Here is a 19,398-nt window from a genome sequence, read left to right as displayed (position 1 = left end):
ATTATTGTTGGCTCTTCAAATTCTAAAGAAATGAAATGTGGCAAATGAATTTGTAATTTATTAGTGAAATTAAGTCTCGTCAAAGAAGCGTCCGATGTCAAAAAAATAATGAATTAAAATATACAAACGCATAAAAAACCATTTGTAAATTGCTTCGGTAAGACTGGGTACTAATTTATTTAGTTTTTTACTGACATGGATTGATTGAAGAGTGACTTCAGATACATTAAGTAAATTACAACAAAAACACACCACAACAACCGCTCATTCAAAACGCATAGGACCTTTATTTTATCTGCACCATGCATCGTGATGCACAAAGAATTCCTAATTTTTACACGATTCCTAGAATACGTATTTATGTAAATGTACAATGTATGTATAATGGATAATAAATGGAAAACTACGTAAGTATATTAGGCCACCAATTAATACACAATTTCAATACAATGGAAAGTGCCCAAAAGTGAATTAAGTAATTTATTACATTTTATAATAGCACCTTGCTTTCAGCTCACACAGTTTTTGTGGGAGAGAAGAAAGTCCGTTTTCAAGGGGTAAACCTCACCAGAAACATGAGCAAGTAACTTTATTGATGCCTCTATTTATACTCTAAAGACCCTACTAGAGAAATATTGATATACTTACTTACTTACTTCTGCCATTAAATTTAATAATTGCACATATATTATTATTAAAATAATATGATATGTGTTTCAGCTACTCGTCCAGAGATGGCGCTATATTACCGACATCCGAAAACGAGTTTCTTATTTTTCGTGATGTGCCTACCTTTATTTACTGTACGAGATGGGAAATCCACGGTTTCCGAATGTATAAACTATAAACCCTGCACAACGAGTGCCATCAATCATCACCTATCACCGCCCGATCTTCTTCTTAGCTTGTAGGTGCAAGCACTAGAGGTGGGCCTGAGCTTTGTCACCGTGGTTAAAGGATGATTATAGCAATATCTACCCGACAGCCTTTTGCATCCTCCAGCTAGGTATGGAGATAGAGTCAGACACATACATACATAATTTAATATTTTTTTTATAAATACGCCATTTCTCGTGAATCAACTTTCTTTTGGTACAATCGGGGAATGAATATTTTTTAAAGAGGCGTGTTCATTGCATGAAGCAAAACCTAAACACAATAATACCTCGAATATAGTAATATACAAGTAGCTAATGTAACTCGTTTACCTACGAAAATTATTTTTGGCCATAAGTCCGCCTTTGCATACTATTAGTTATTTTTTTATTTTTGCTTAATATTTGTAGGTACTACTGTAATACTGTGTGTGCAACAAAGTGTTGATAAATAAATTCAATTTATATTTATTTTAATTTAAATTTATATTTTAAGCTTGCAATGTGCATGTGCCGTGATACCTAAGTATAGATAGGTACTTATTAAAATAATTCATATTATGAATTGTTGAATGTTCTATAAGTATTATTATTATGTCTGCTCTGTCTCGGGAAAAACGTAGGAAGATTATTTATTAAACATGGCGTTTAGTAGCTGACACCTTGGACCATAGAACAACGCGGACTCAGGAGTACCAATGCCTTGGATTATGAAAGAAAATAAGGTATAAATATTTTATAGTATTTTTATTACAAGTTTAGTATACTTAACTAGTTATTAAAACAGAGAAAAAAAATATTATTATAAAAGTAACCGATCAAAGAAAAATCGGTAAAAAATTTAATACATATAAATAAAATATTATTGTATTGTTCTTTACTGAATAGGTAAGTACTAATAATATAAATTTTGGTAGGACTCCTCCTTCAAATGTTGTCGCTTTTTGATTAAGTCCTACGTTTAATATACTTAATTTAGGTCCACAGTTACTTTCGTATTAATTCACGTTATAACATGGAATGGACCCTTAATTTCATATATAAATGTAATCTTTGCCTAACCAAAATTGATTACCACATAGTATAAAGGCCGATTTACACACTGTTTAGTGTGAGTGTTTAGTAGACGTACATTGCTGGGCTTGTTGTATTATAAAGTAAGTATTTGCAAAACTTTTGCATCTGCCATACTCACCAATGTACGTCTCCTCGCATACTATTCGCACTCGCACAGTGTATGAATTATCCTTAAAACAAAGTCACTTTCTCGTCCCTTTTTATGCTTAAATCTTGAAAACAACGCAACGCATTTTGATGTGTTTTTTTTAAAAAGAGAGTGATTCAAGAGGAAGGTTTATGTGTAATAACATCACCGTTTTTCTGTCTTGTATTTAGCATCAGCATTGCACCCGTGCGAAGCCGGGGAGGGTCGCTAGTTTATTAATAATATAAAGTTTGGTCCCCAACAGTACCTATGTTCTACCATAAAATTAAACTTGTTTGCGCGCCATCTAGCGCGGGGTAGCGGTACTGCATGGGAGCGGGAACATGGCTGGGACCCTTAAAAATTTAACACGTTCAATGCCGCACTGAAGCCGTCCCCTACATGTATTGATTTTATTTACCATCAACGTGAACTTCGTGCTTTTGCACCTAATCCCCTTCTGTCAAATTTAATATAGGCTATTTTATAGATGAACAAATGTATTTAACCTAACTTCAATCTAACCTTAAAACTTATGTTTACCGCAGACAACGCAATCTATGCACAGAAAGAGAAAAACTCGATAGGCCTATTCTTAAGAAAAATGCATATTTTCCCTGGAAAACGTACGCTATATGTGTAAAAATTTGTCCAAACTATAGTGAAAGATTATGAAAGTGCTCAGTGTGTGAGTGTGTTTTAAGTGATATCAGTGAAAATGCCTAAAAGGATCCCTTTTCACGTAGTGTATGCGACTAGTAAGTAAAACCTCCTTTTATTTAGACTAGGTTACGTTCGATTCTAACCTAAAAAGCTGCAGCTTTAAAGTAGAAAAAATGTCTCTATAATGTCTTTTACTTAAAGAAACTACTTATTTTGTGTAACGTTTTTATTTTCACTAATAAACATGCACAATATATAATGCTATGCGATTTTTCCTTTTTTGTAAGTAAACAAAGGGTTACTCATAAAAATAAAATCATATTAGCTCATTTTGATCATCAATTTAATATTACTTATATGTCCCCAATACAACGCCAATAGTTTCCAGATTTGCTAACATAACTGAATAAAAGAAAAATAACTAAAATTGACAAATAAAACGCACTCTCCAGTTTTAGACCTTAACTCAATGCACTAACTTATATAATTGCAAAACACAAAAACATAACCAACAAAAGCTGCTTAAGGGTTGTATAAATAATGTTTTAATCGTAAATGTATATGTAGGAAGAGGAATGAAGTAATAAAATACGACCTCCTTGATTGGCGACACGCAACGGTCTGAATTCAGCTGCATACGGCGCTGATACGATCAGAGATAACAACTTTACTGACTTACCATAATATCTAGATTTACACTCAGGTAAAAGGGATGCTTAGTGCTGTCAAAGAAATTAGGTGTACCTAATAAATAAACATTACTTGGTCAACTACACTAAGGGGCAATGAAAAAGTTCCACTCACAAAATGTCGACACCAAACGACCCCAATTTTTTTAAACATTTAAGTTAAATTTTAGCAAAATATTACCGTTTTTAGTTGGTAATATACTGATGCTCTGTTAAATGTACTTCAATGTTGCAGAAGACGGCATTAAGCTAGCCTTTTCCGTTTAGAAGTAATTTGGTGCTTTTCTCAGTGGAACCTTTTCATTGCCCGTGAGTATTACCTATCTAGACCCAAGTTAAACGGATGTTAGCGATGTCACAGAAACTACCTATGTGTGGATAAAATACACACACGGGCAATGAAAAAGAAATTCACCAAATTACTCCGAAACGGAATAAAAATAACTTAATGATGCCTTCTGCAATATTTGAGTAAGGACATTTAATGGCGCATCAGAATGTTACCAACTAAAATGCTACCACACACAAGAGTGTATATCTGATGGCTGTTAAGATTTATAATGCTCTACCAAAGGAAATTACGTCTTTAGCAGTGGGACGATTCAAACAGGCACTGTCCACATGGCTAATAAATAAATGCTATTATAATCTAGATGATTTTTTTAATGATAAATAATATTTATTTTATCTTGACATGTTTTAATTTTAAGCTTTATTTCTACTATTTTTTGATGCCAGATTCAATGTATAATAATATAATATATTTGTTTTGTTTTATTTGTGCCATTATAATTATTTAAACTATTTTTTTTTGCATGTTATTGTTTAAAAAATAATGTCATTTGAAATTAATAATGTAACCATCTTTATGTTTATTTATATTTTTTTAATATTATGATTTTTAAATTTTGATATTGTACGCTTTGTTTAAAGCAGATTGTGCCTGTTCGTCTTTTGTATACTTTATACATTCGGCTGTCCAATTTCAAAACACAGTAAGCGCCAACTTTAAAAAAAAACGGGTCTTTGATTTATACATTATTTTAGGCGATTCCGCACATTCCTGCATTGTCAGAATATCAAAAAACGGCTTAGAAACGAAAATAAAATTTCTAAAAACCTAGTAACTCCACCCTGCGAAATCAAAAATGCCACGAAAACCATTTTAAAACACAGTAAGAGCCATCAACCATTTTAAAACACAGTAAGTGAAAATGACTTACTAGGTTTTAAAATTGTCAATGGCGCTTACTAGGTTTTGAAATGGTCAGCAAAGGTCAATTTTTGCACGTTAATTTTAGTAAGTCACAAATCTCTCTCTCTCTCTCTCTCTCAGCCTTCCGTAGTCCACTGTTGGACATAGGCCTCTCCTAACGATCGCCACCCCAAACGGTCACCCGCCATCTGCATCCAGCGGCTTCCCGCTACCTTCCGCAGATCATCAGACCAACGGGTTGGGGGGCGACCGACACGCCGTTTGCCGACACGGGGTCTCCACTCCAGAACCTTTCTACTCCAGCGGTCGTCGGCTCTGCGGGCTACGTGGCCAGCCCATTGCCATTTCAGCGTGCTAATCCTTTTGGCTATGTCGGTAACTTTAGTTCTCCTGCGGATTTCTTCATTACGAATCCTATCTCGCAGGGACACGCCTAACATAGCCCTTTCCATAGCACGCTGAGCAACTCTGAGCTTGTGGATAAGCCCTTTGGTGAAGCACCACGTCTCGGCTCCGTAAGTCATCACTGGCAACACGCACTGATTGAAAACTTTTGTTTTCAGACACTGAGGTATGTTTTCAGTGAAGATGTGTCGTAATTTCCCGAACGCTGCCCATCCGAGTTGGATTCTACGAGCTACCTCTTTATCGAAGTTGGATTTACCTAATCGGATCACTTGTCCTAGGTAGGGATACTGATCAACAACTTCGATGGTGACACCTCCTACAGTTACGGGCGATGATGAAACATGTTCGTTCGACATGACCTTTGTCTTGTCCATGTTCATTTTCAGCCCAACTTGTTTAGAGGCATCATTGAGGTCTGTGAGCATTTCGCCCAACTCCTCCAGCGTTTCCGCCATAATAACTATGTCATCAGCAAATCGTAGATGAGAGATATATTCGCCATTGACGTTAATGCCCAGTCTTTTCCACTCTACAAGCTTAAAAACATCTTCCAGTGCACAGGTGAACAGTTTCGGAGAAATAACATCTCCCTGTCTCACGCCCCTTTGCAACTGGATCGGTTTTGTGCTATGTTCGTGTAATCGAACTGACATTGTGGCAGCATTGTACATACATCTCAACACCTCGATATAGCGATAGTCTATATGGCACCGCTGAAGGGATTGAAGCATCGCCCAGAGCTCAATAGAATCAAAGGCTTTCTCATAGTCCACAAACGCTAGACATAAAGGTAGATTATACTCCTCGGTCTTCTGTATAACCTGCCGAAGCGTGTGTATGTGATCTATGGTACTATAGCCTTTTCGGAACCCGGCTTGTTCGGGTGGCTGGAAGTCGTCGAGTCTTTGCTCGAGACGATTCGTAATAACTCTCGAAAACAGCTTGTACACATGGCTCAGAAGTGCAATGGGTCTATAATTCTTCAATAGGGCTTTGTTGCCTTTCTTGAAGAACAAAGTCACTACACTTCTGCTCCATGCCTCCGGGCTTGTGCCTTCGAGTATGACGGAATTAAACAGCCTCCGAAGTGCTATTAAAATCGGTCTACCGCCGGCTTTCAGAAGTTCTGTCGTTATTCCATCATCTCCCGGAGCTTTGTTGTTTTTTAGCTGTTTGAGAGTCACAAATGGCATACATTATTACTAACACTATTTTCGAAAAAATATCAGATATTTCAGAACCTGTATCTTTGAACCAATGAGACCTAGAGAGGTAAATTAAAAGTAGAACATAAGAAAATTTTGTCTTCTTTATAAAAGCCATAGAGACCTTTCTCGTCAGAACCTTTCTACTAGCCCTATTTTGCATAAACCAAAAAAAACTCAAACATTGTAAACTAATTTTAGCTCAAAATTTAGGAAATATTGTCTAATTTAAGGCAGCCATAAATAATGTTCGTGTCAGACATGCCTTCTTAATATGGCGATTTGGTTCATTTAGATAAAACTTAAAAATATGCCGGTATTTCAGCTATTAGTTAGTGCGGTCGTGTAAAAATGCTGCAAAATTTGATTTATATTATGTGAAGGATCCAAAACATATAAAAAAATAAAAAAACATATAAATTATTACGTTATTATTGCAATTTCAATATACTTTACTTGTCTTAAATTACACAATAATGGCTCTTACTAGGTTATAAAATGGTCAGTGAGGGCGGTTTTAGGGTGAGAAAACCATTTAAAACCTAGTTATTGTTTTCTTTTGTGCATTACAGCAACAATATTAGTCATATTTAAATGAAATAGTATTGTATGTAAAGCCTAGGTTCTGCCGGTTCTTTTAAGCTTACATTCGTTTAGATATGTATCATAGTTTTACCAGGGCATTGAAATGAAGGGACAAAAACGTTTTTTGGCTCTCCTGAACATTTTGTCTCTTGGCTGTTACTGTGTTTTGAAATTGGACAGCCGCATTGTATACTTGTCTAACACCTGCAACTCACCTGTGACCACAATCGCAATAAATATATGGTTTCAATGGTTTCAATGGTAAAAACGCAAATATTTTATTCAATTTTCCCTTTAAATGTTTAAGAAAATTGGGTCCATTTGTTGTTTATGCATTTTGTAAGCGGAACTGTTTTTTTCGGGAGTGTACAATCGGCTGTGCCATTTCAAAACCTAGTAAGCGCCAACTTTAAAAAAACGGGTCTTTGATTTATACATTATTTTAGGCGATTGCGCACAAAACTGCATTGTCAGAATATCAGATAACCGCTTAGAAACGAAAATAAAAATTCTAAAAACCTAGTAACTCCACCCTGCGATATCAAAAATGCCACGAAAGCCATTTTAAAACATAGTAAGAGCCACCAACCATTTTAAAACATAGTAAGTGAAAATGACTTACTGTGTTTTAAAATGGTCAATGGCTAATACTAGGTTTTGAAATGGTCAGCAAATGTCAATTTTCGCCCGTTAATTTTAGTAAGTCACAAATGGCATACTAATTACTAACACTTTTTTCGAAAAAAATATCAGATATTTCAGAACCTGTATCTTTGAACCAATGAGACCTAGAGAGTTGAATTAAAAGTAGAACATAAGGAAATTTTGTCTTCTTTATAAAAGCCATAGAGATCTTTCTCGTCAGAACATTTCTACTAGCCCTATTTTGCATAAACCAAAAAACTCAAACATAGTAAACTTATTTTAGCTCAAAGTTTAGGAAATAATTGTATAATTTAACGAAGCCATAAATAATGTTCATGTCAGACATGCCTTCTTAATATGGCGATTTAGTTAATTTAGATAAAACAAAAAAACAAACTTAAAAATATGCCGGTATTTCAGCTATTACTTATAGTGCGGTCGTGTAAAAGTGCTGCAAAATTTTATTTATATTATGTGAAGGATCCCAAATATATAAAAAAATAAAAAAAATTATTGCAATTTCAATATACTTAACTTGTCTTAAATTACACAATAATGGCTCTTACTAGGTTATGAAATGGTCAGTGAGGGCGGTTTTAGGGTGAGAAAACCATTTAAAACCTAGTTAGTGTTTTCTTTTGTGCATTACAGCAACAATATTAGTCATATTTAAATGAAATAGTATTTTACGTAAAGCCTAAGTTCTGCCGCTTCTTTTAAGCTTACATTCGTTCAGATATGTATCATAGTTTTACCAGGGCATTGAAATGAAGGGAAAAAACGTTTTTTGACTCTGCTGAAAATTTTGTCTCTTGGCGGTTACTATGTTTTGAAATGGCACAGCCGCAATGTATAGTATACCTAAATATTACTTGGCTAACACATTTGAATCTTCAAGTGAAACATAACTCGCAGATGACAGATTCTGTGCAGCGATTATAAGATTCGAAACGTTGCGTATCGTCGACTGTCACTGTCAAAATGTAAGGCAAATGACAATGGGCGTTTTGGGACCTATGTCCAATAAAGATGAGACATACATCGTTGGATAGCTCTTTTCAAGTGAGCAAAAAAGTATTATGACGACAAATCTGTATAAGTTGTCCATTTTGAAATATATTCGTCGGAAGGAAGTATTTTTCTATGGCATTGCACTCTCTCTTCTGATGACAGTTAGAGCGTAATACACGTAAACACGTATTATTGAAATTGGAGAAATTACTTTCAACTGGTTTTATTTACTGAGATAATAAACAAATATATTATTATATGAAATATGATCATTTTGTTATAAAAAATAAAAATGAATGTGAAAAACTAACAAAAACATTAAAATTACAGAAATAAAATATAAAAGCTTTCAAGGTACGATTATTCTAATTGGACAGTAATAGGGCGTGCAAAACCGGAAGGTTTTCAAAACCGGTTTTGAATTTTCGGTTTTTAGCCTCAAAACCGGGTAACCGGTTTTTCACCGGTTTTGATATTACTTAAATATTTTTTGTCATACAGTACTAATTAAACAAGGAACCCATATTCTTAGATAGAGATATCCACAAAACATACGAATAAAACATTTTTTATGATATACTTACCTATTTTTAATCAACCATATGACAAATTAATAATTTAGTGAACAGGAAAAAAAGTTAAATAAGAATTATCATAGTACTTACTGTTATCACATCTAAAAAAAGTGTGTGGCACCATAATGGTGTTTTTATATCGTTCTGTTATCATCAATAATTGTATATTTTAAACATACAGGCAGATTTTGAAAAAAAAACATTTATCGTCTGATTCTTACGACCACTCTATAGTAGCAGTAAGATGATGAATGTTTTTTTGATGTATTACAGATTTGTTCATATCAACGCAACGAAAGAAAGCCTAACTCATTGATGGACACGACTGCATTTGATTTGACGTCCTCAACACTTCATGAAAAATTCCATAACGTCGAATGCAGTCCCCGCACTTGGCCTAATTATATTTTCAACAACGGTCAATGCAGTCCTGTTTTACCTAGAGTTAGTATGAAGACCACCTTGTTGTGCTTTATTGGGCCAGATTTCAACGTTATAATTATGTGCACCCAGAGTACTTTTTTTTCACACAGCAATAAGTTTTCATACAGCAAAAAATGTGAACTCACACGCACACATCGGTCACTGACGTCGTGTTTGCTTTACTGCGCCTAGGCAGAGTGCCGGCATGTGCACCAGAAAATCGTCACTCAATTTCCATACAATATTTTAGTTCTTTTTTATGAGTTTCAGCATTAATCTAGTGTCCATCAGTGTGCCAACCGATATACAAATTCTTTTATTTTTAGAGTTTATGGGTTCAACTTCTAATGTATGTAAAAAAGTATATAAAAATACGATCAAAATCGGTGAAAACCCGGTTTTCGGTTTCCGGTTTTGAACTCTCAAAACCGGTTATGAAAAACCGTGATATATTGTCCGGTTAACCGGTTTTCCGGTTAACCGGTTAACCGGTTTTGCACGCCCTAGTCACAGTAAATCAAGACTAGCGCTTCCGTTATTCATATTCTGCAAAAAAATACCTTTTCAACGACGTATCACTCATTTCTATTGGTGCTGGTCCCAGCTTCCATATATTGGTGCCCATCATCATTTGTTAGTTCCAAAAGAGACATTTGTTTTTTCCATGTTAGGGGGAATTTCACCAAACGCTAAACATATTTAGTAGCCTGTCATACATCTGTCAGTTAGTACAAAATGTATTTAAAATTTGATTTAAATACTGTTTTATATACATTCTGTGTAAAAAGTATCGGGACTTTGTTGACAAAATGTTTGTTATTCATCCAAATTTATTTTATTACCTTCAAAGTATGCTCTTTTAGAATCGATACATATATGCCAACAAATTATCCAATCATCACAATATTTTTTATACGCTGTTTCCAGAGTTCTGTTTAGTACTCAGAATAAAGTCCTGATACTTTTTACACAGAGTAGTACGTTTAGCGTTTGGTAAAAGTGACCCTTAGTGTGGTTTTGAAAATAGTATCGAATCCTGTGACCGCACCTCTGTACCTCAAAGATAAATAGAAATAAGTCCACTTTTTATGTTTTTTTTACAATACTAGTTTTTAGATATTCTTGAAATCTTACTGAAAAAATAGTTATTGATGTTTATCTCTGAGATACAGAATTTGTCTCCTATAATACATAATTTATTTGAAACTCAGTTTTCACCCCTTCAGTAAATGATTTTTTGTGATCTCACAAAGGAGAATGGCCATTTCTGTATGGAGCCATGACCCGCCAGAGCAGTCATTTATGAAACATATTACTGATGTGTAGCCCATGACTACAGTATATCCTGGTGTAAACTTTATTATTATGAGGCATGGGAGAACGAAGATATAGGTGCTGAAAGATCAAGTCTTTGTACTTAGAGTAGATGTTTCCCCCATACTAAGTTTTTTTTAAACGTGATTTAGATATTTTTAAATATTTTCCCCTCATTAAGAACACTTTTAACATTGAATAAAAATAGGTTTGGTTAGTGGCTGCGGGTCAGATTTGAACATTCTCATTTAATTCGGAGTTCCTAGAGCAAGCGGTTTTGGCTGTGCGTTGAATCTCAGTCATTTTGGTCAAAGGATTTTATATGTATAGATAGAAGATTGACTTGTGTCTGGTGACTTGCACCAAATATTAAAACAAAATTATATCTATTGATGTCCAACAAACACGGTGAGTAACAAACACTGCCTAAGCAAGAGAGCAATAGATTTAATTTCGTTTAAATGATTTGGGCAAGCCCTTTAATTTGTTTACCGTCTGAGTATTGACATTCAAAATTAGGATGATTTAAAAAAAATAATCATCATTTGTTTATATTTGCTATACTTATACATAATATATGATTTCTGCGGTTTAAGCCCATTTACATGAAAATTCTCTGTCTATGTATGTAGTTAGTTACTTTTGACTTTAAAGATCCGTAGCAAAATTTTCAGGAAATCTTATCTGATCTATCTTTCTTTCTCTACTGAGTTGTGAGAATTACTTGCTAAATAGAGGTGATATAAAATGACATCCATTTCTACATCGGTATTTATAAGCTCGACAACTTCGTGCGCGACCCTCCTTGCGGGGTGACAGACGCGGAGGGGACGAGGTACCCAAGACGACAGCGGGTAGCGGAAGAGGTAAAGGGGAAGGACAACGCGTGCACTGCACGTCATTATTACGGCAGTCTCGGCCGAGCAGTCGAGGCGGCCACATGTGTTGTAAAATCTGTCATAATCTGAGTTCGACGCACAAGAGACCACTAATCCCGAGACCATTAGTCTTCGGATGAGTGTTGAGGCCAGAACCGCCACAATCCTTGGAATATGTACCTTTAAAATTTTAATAATCATATTATTATTATCTATGATTCGTCAATAAAATAACGTCAAAAACCACAAATCGTATATTTTCGCAAAAAGATTAAATCGCATTATAAAACTATGTCGGAGTTCAAGAAGATTTTGAGTTTACCTTGCTTTATAATTAGGTTTACTAAATTAATCGAAACGTCAAATTGTCACTTGAAATGTTGGCAGTTTGGGTGGAATCTGTGGACGGTGCATATAAAAAAATAAAAAGGTAAGGTAGGTAGTCGGTTGAGCAGGGACGGACTGTCATTCTGATTTAAATTATTGAACGGGTCGGTTGTGCACTTTCCGCAGGAATCACCACGTTTCGCTTTCAAAGTTAATCCAACTGTATCAAGGGCATCCTCGTGTATTTTGTAAGATTGATCGGTAATTCCGAATAAATCGAGTGAGTACTACCTATCTGTGCCTTTATTTCTGGGGTGTGATGATGAATGGCAATACCAACGACCTGGCTGATCGAATCATGGACCAACCACTGCTAGTTCGTGCCCACTCCCCGACAACTATATAATCTTCGGGGGTTTTCTGTAGAACCGTGAGCCGAATCTTGGTTTGGCCGAGGTTTGGTAGAATGCAAAATCTGCTTACTCCCGAGTAACTGGTAGTTTACTCGTGAGTAAAAAGTTACTCGAGCTTGGTCGAATCCACCCTAAATAATGAAACTAGTTTTAAGAACCTTTTTATTGATCAACATAATTTACTCTTACATTACGTCACAAATAGTGACACGTTATCGCGAGATTTATCCGGGCACACTTTTCTCCGTGTGTACTCGTATTCTAAAATGTCGTGCTACCTCGCCCCCGCCACTTCTTTCACCCCGCAAGGAGGGTCGCGCACGAAGTTGTCAAGCTATAGTTTTTTTTCTGCCAAAATTAAACACTTCCGTCTTTGTAACTTTAATATACCTAATAACATAATTATTATGATGAGAACCGTTAGGTGAGAATGAATTGATTCATTGTAGAATAAAATTTATTTACAAACTAGCTGTTCCCGCTAGCTCCTAGTCTTAAAAAGTTTTCGCCTTCTCGGGAATATATATGAAAATATGCCTTTCAAATAAAAATCAAATATTATTTTTAATAATCTTTGTTATTTCAGAATTATGCCTCTATCAATATTTTTGATTATATAATTCATTTTTGAGCGAGTAAATAATTGTTGAAAAGTACAAAAAAACTTCGGTAACTTTAAATCTTTGAAACGTGACGGATTTTCTTAGAGCGGATGTGACGATAAATGTCAATCTCAGAATAATCTATGCCCATAGAACTGAGCGTCGGCGCGACTGGCGAGACTCATTATTATGAGCCGTGAAACGTTAGTGATGACGTCACACTTCTTCACACAAAGTTTTGGGCGTTTATACTGGACGTGTCGGTTATAAATTTTTGTTTCTTTATAATACCTTAAATAACTTTTTTTGGCGTTGAATTTTTTTACTATAATATAGCAATGTAAAACTATTGAATAAGAATATAAAAAAATACATGCATATTCCCTAAAGTTAGTCACTATAGGACGCGACTGAAAACTTTCAGTCAGGGGGGTTACTTTCTAAATCAACGAACGAACGAACAAGACTTATTAGTGACTAGCTGTTCCCGCGAGCTTCGCTTCGCCTTAAAAAGTTTTCCCGTGACAATTCTATGATAAAAAATAGCATATGTTCTTTCTCAAGGTCTAGACCATATGTATACCAAATTTCATTCAAATCCGTTTAGTAGTTTTGGCGTGAAAGCGTAACAGAGAGACAGACAGACAGACAGAGTTACTTTCGCATTTATAATATTAAATTATGATAGGATTACGCAATGAGATAGAGCCGTGGTTAACAGTGCGCTCCGAAGCTTCTGAAAAACAAAACTGCAGCGCTAACGACGACTCTATATCGTTGTATTAAGTGTGTCAATTGCGTGACAATTCTAGTTCGTTAGTTCGTCAATTTAGAGAGTGATCTCCTGGTGGATGCCAATGCACCTGTAGCGGTGTAAGGGTGCTTACATAGAGAATCGGGTTTCCTGTATCTACCTGTACCGGTAACCTGATTATGCGAAAACGCTCATGACATTTAAAACTGCGGGAAATGCTCCGTGAGTGAGCGCTTTCGCATAACCAGGTTACTGGTACAGGTACATACAGGGAACCCGATTCTCTATGTAAGCACCCTAACTTGAGGCGCGCACCTTTTCGGTCCTGGACAACACATAACGTTAAATTTGATTAAATAAATAATTTTATCAGTAGCTAGCTGTTGCCCGCGAACTATGCTTCGCCTTTAAATGTTTTCTCGTCAACGACTCCCGAACTACCTACCCAATAACGTGCCATGCTGGTATACATATTACTTTAAAGTTGACAAATACTTGACTAAAAAAGATTTTCAAGACTTCATAGAGCAAAGACTTGTATGGCAATGGCAAAATACTCATTTCAATTTATGTGTTTCGTATGTAGACAGCCAAGTTACGTAATACCCAATAACTTTGTGTTCACTAAGGTATATGCATATCAAATTTCAAGCATCTATCTTACTTTAGTTTAGATTCTTTCATACAATTTTTTTTCCCTCTAACTCCCGTTCCTGTGGGAATTTCGGAATATCCTGTTGTAAATAAGTTTTAAGTTTAATAAGGTACCTGAATGCTAAATTTCAAGCGTGTAACTTAAAGGAAGCTATGCGATATCACATCACATTATAATATGACCCGTATAATTCTGATCAACAATTTTGTTTTAAATCGCATTACGCGGAACGCGCGGAAATATGAAGAGTAGCTTTTACCTATGAGCTTTGCTAAACCCCGTGTTATCAAGCACGCGTGTCTTAGAAAGAACCCCCATGTAAAATTTAGAAATCCTACTATTAAAACTATACTAAGTTTCATACAAACTTTGACACCCCCTTTTACACTGAGGTTGAATTTCGCAAAATCCTGTCTTATTGATCACTTAAGGGGTACACTACATAAATCCGAATTACTTTTTTACGAATATGAAAATAACGATTTTTAAAATTACGAATTTCATAGTTCCGAATAATTCACAATCCCGAATTTCAAGTCTCCGAACAACGAAAATCACGAATAGTTAATAAACGAAATTTCAAACAACATATTTATTAAAATGACGAAAGTCAATTTTCCGAATATTCTTATTTCGATGATTTAAAAGTACGACCTTTTATTATAACGAATTGTTAAAATTACGAATCCCGAAGTTTTAATATTCCGAAAATACAAATTCCCGAATGTATCTTAGTTAACAAGAAATAGTTATTAAGAATAGTGTGTTTATTAACAGCATAATCCGTATACAATTTAACAATTATGTGAATCGCTCCGCTCCGCTTCGCTGCGCTCCGCTTTGTTTTTCGATATCTATGTGCACCTAACACGCTCCTCCTCGCTTTGCTCGTCGTCACACCTATCTTTAGATTTAGGTCCTAAGGTTTTTAAGGTTAATCACCGTAAAATTCCGAGCAATTTTATTGCTTTGTTGTGTTACTTAACAACAAATACTACAAATAGTTTTCTATTTACAATATTTTTACTCTATATTTGAAACGCTCCGCTCCGCTTCGCTGCGCTCCGCTTTGTTTTTCAATATCTATGTGCACCTAACACGCTCCTCCTCGCTTTGCTCGTCGTCGCACCTATCTTTAGGTTTAGGTCCTAAGGTTTTTAAGGTTAAACACCATAAAATTCCGAGCAATTGTTTTGCTCTATATTTGAAACGCTCCGCTCCGCTTCGCTGCGCTCCGCTTCGCTGCGCTCCGCTTTGTTTTTCGATATCTATGTGCACCTAACACGCTCCTCCTCGCTTTGCTCGTCGTCGCACCTATCTTTAGGTTTTGGGTCTAAGGTTTTTAAGACGTTTACGGTTTTTTTGTCAATATCACGAATTATCACATTTTCGATCGGGATTTCAATTTTTCGTGATTATAATAAATCGGTATTTTATTTTTCGTATGCTTAAGTAATCGTATTTTTTAACGTTCGTGTATTTGACAATCGTAATAACAAATCTTCGTGATTTTAATATTCGAAATTATAATTTACGTGATTTTTAGAATTCGACGTTTAAAAAAATCGGTATTGCAATATTTCGTAAATTACATATTCGGTGTTTTCAAATTCGGAAAAAAGTTTTTCGGAATATTTGGGTGTTCCCTCACTTAAGTCCTAAAAGGAATCCCCATGCAAAATTTCAGACTCCTAGCACTTGTGCCGAAGATTTCGTAATGAGTCAGTGTATACGTGACCTTTCGCTTTTATAAATATGGATTAATTACTTACTTTAGATTATGATTATAAGTTCCTTTGTTTTATTATATATTTTTATTTTAAGTAGGTATTATATCATATCAGATATATATAGTCATCCAATAAAGATTTATCTTTATGTTTGTCAACCTTCAATCGTGCACATATTAAGTCGATTCCAAGGAGCGCCACAACACTCTGCCTTCCTACCAGCCAATAGCGGCTACCTGGCTGTTGGTTTAATCGGGGTAAAGGTGACTGACTCTAAAAAAGGGAAAAAAATGCAACTTAACCAAAAGAAAACCTTTCAAAAATCAAAATAGGTATTACAACTTTTGTAAAAACACAAAATATATTTTATCTTTTAGTTCAGTTTTCATAATTTTATTTACAATTAGGTTAGGCTTCATTAGTTAAATGTTAATTTATATTATAACCTTGAATAAAATATATTTAACACAAATAAGTGTGATAGCATCTTCAGACTTTTTAAAGATATCTTTATCCGTTTTGAATATTTAGTGACGGTGCAGATCCACAATCACAAAGACCACAATCATAAAGTCATAATTCCAGTCATAATTCCAAAATTCAAAATACCAATAAACTACATTTTCATAACCCCTCTCGTAACATTTCAAATCAAACTTCCCTCTTCACTCGCTGCAATACAAACAGGACGCAGCCCTGAACTGTGGTATTTAGTCTAGAAAATCAATAGAGCTATCCATCCGGGCCCAGGCAGGGCCCAGGTAACCTAGCGACGCGCTGACGCCCTGGGCGGAATGGAGCGCAGTTTGCTCTGAACTCGTTTTAAAACTCGCTCCGTGTTTATCATGTTACACTGGAAAGCGTTTCCTTTGTGTGTTGCCGTTTTTCACGGAATTGAATTCGTTTTGCTATTTTACTTTGTAAAAGGTTAAAGTTGAATATTTCATAAAGTTTTTATGCAGTATGTTTCTTGTTTTTATTTCATTTATAAAATATTATGTCTCTTTATAACGATTATACGTAGTGCTCGTTTTTGATTAAGTTTTGTAACTACTTATGTACTTCATTATATTTTGTAAAAGTCCAAATAAATAACTATTTAAATGTTGCCGAGTAATTTTATTTTTGACGTTGTTATATAGGAATTATAACTTTTGACTGACGTGAAGCGTCGAAACTCGTGTGTTTCTAAATCAATTTTAACCTTGTTGTAAATTTACAATACGGTCTTTGAATTTAAATAGGTGACCGCTCATGAGTAGTTTATATAAACATAATAACACACCTACCTCGCCCTATATAGACAAATAGCTTACACGACTGTGGAGAATTCTGGTGTAAAATCTATCTTCAATCATACAAAAAATTCATGAGAACATGTAAAGATAGAATCCAGTGGCGTGCTTTGGGAGAGGCCTACGTCTAGCAGTGGAATGCTTAAAGCTGATGATGATGATGAATGAGATATGAGAATAGGTACAAAGAAGAATTGAGAAATCAATTCCCATGTCCAGTAGTAGTCGTGGACACAGGCTTCACGCAAAATTCTGTCCTATAGAATAGAATAAAAAATTATTTCAGACCACGTCCATAAGACATTGTAACAATTCCTTGCCCATGGAGGACTCTCTCTTAATCGACGATATCTACTTGAGAACTCCTCTACATCACTGTTATTCTCTGGTGATGAATCATTTCAGCAAAAGTTAGCTAAAATCCAAAAGCTAAAAGCTAAGCTAAAAGCCTGAGTCACCTTCATTTAGCTTACTATAATATATCATTTTTGCAACCCCCTGTATAAATATAAATACTGGTGCTTAGTTGCATTGTAGTCATATTTGCAATCGCTTAAAGTACCTATTTACGCCGAATGGTTCATATTCAAATGTCCACTATAGAGCTATTCCGAGCTGCAACTTCCCGGGCCCAAGTGGCCATAATTATATTATATATAATAAAAAGAAGAAGAAGAACACAAACACTTTAGGTTTGTTACTGCCCAAGTACTTTCAAACTTTACTTTAAAATAAAACTAATAAGATTTATATCACGCATTGTGTGTAAGATTTGTATCGCACGGCTTTAACCGTCATAGTAAAGTTCATATAACTTTGTGGTAAAATTAATAATAATTTATAGACAATACCATGTACTTACTGGCTATACATACATTGTCTTATTAGGTATGCACGCTCCGGTGTTAGTTGTAACTGCTTACCGGGCCAGATATACTAAGTCGTATTTTTGTATACTACCCTCCTAATATATTAAGCATAATTATGTATAAGAATGTATAACTATGTACACTTAAAACATTTTTCTTTTATTTTAAAGCTAATGAACGACATACTGTTTAGCTTAACTGTCTGATAAATTATATATTTAAGTAACCCTAAATGCTCTAAATGAAAGACTATTTAGTAATTAATATTCGGCTCTTTTTGGTCTGTAATAGTTTATTAGAGATAACTAGCATAGTATATGTTTTGTAATGACTGTTTTTAGCGAAAATAAAGAAAATAAAATAAAATAAAGAAGAAACGTATTTAAAATGGTATTTTAAATTAAATAAATACGTTTTTGTACTGTTGTATGACCGACGTTTCACAGGCGCCAAAATACGTTTAGCGTTTAGTGAAATTCCTCCTTAGTTATTGATTGCGAAAAATCTTTTCCAATGCCAATCTTTGTAGGTACCTACTTGAAATAAGCCCCTATAAAAATGGTGGAGCTTATGATAACGAGCATCTTCACGCATCGGCTTATGTTACTTTATAGCAAGAAAAATTCTAAAAAAATATACAATATACTTATACAAAATTATTCTTTAATTGGGGGATTTTTGATATAGGTATATTTCTCTCTTAATAATAATGAGGGTAACGTATTTTTCAATTATTTGTCTTTACATGCTCAGGTACTTATCATAATTACGTACAAAAATTACAAGTATTCCGACAAAAAAAATTAAATCCACATCAAGAGCATAAATACTTATACAGATCTTGCCCAATTAGATAGGATCTAATACATAAGTATTACTTGAGTATCATTGATTTTTTTTACATGCGTAACAGCTTATAGGATTTTATTTTTAGTACAACAAGGAGGATGAAATGTGAAATCACGTGTTAGTCGTAATTCTCATCACATCACCATCGTCACACACAACCCATCACGTCCCCACTGATGGTGCACGGGTCTCCTTCCAATGAAGGAAGGGTTT

General features: G+C 34.8%; 1 protein-coding gene across 1 annotated transcript in view; it reads left to right on the top strand.

Moving 5' to 3' along the window:
- Positions 1-2,424: 2,424 nt before the first annotated feature.
- Positions 2,425-19,398, top strand: part of LOC105380817 (centrosomal protein of 104 kDa) — a 37,581-nt gene continuing 20,607 nt past the window's right edge. Inside the window, exon 1 of the mRNA XM_048628275.1 lies at positions 2,425-2,837. Coding sequence (XP_048484232.1) covers positions 2,798-2,837 — 40 coding nt within the window. The 5' untranslated portion in view covers positions 2,425-2,797. The remainder of the gene's footprint in view (positions 2,838-19,398) is intronic.

The sequence above is a fragment of the Plutella xylostella genome, chromosome 20 (assembly GCF_932276165.1).
Source record: "Plutella xylostella chromosome 20, ilPluXylo3.1, whole genome shotgun sequence".
NCBI classification, from domain to species: Eukaryota; Metazoa; Arthropoda; class Insecta; order Lepidoptera; family Plutellidae; genus Plutella; species Plutella xylostella.
This window is presented reverse-complemented; position numbering and strand designations above follow the sequence as displayed.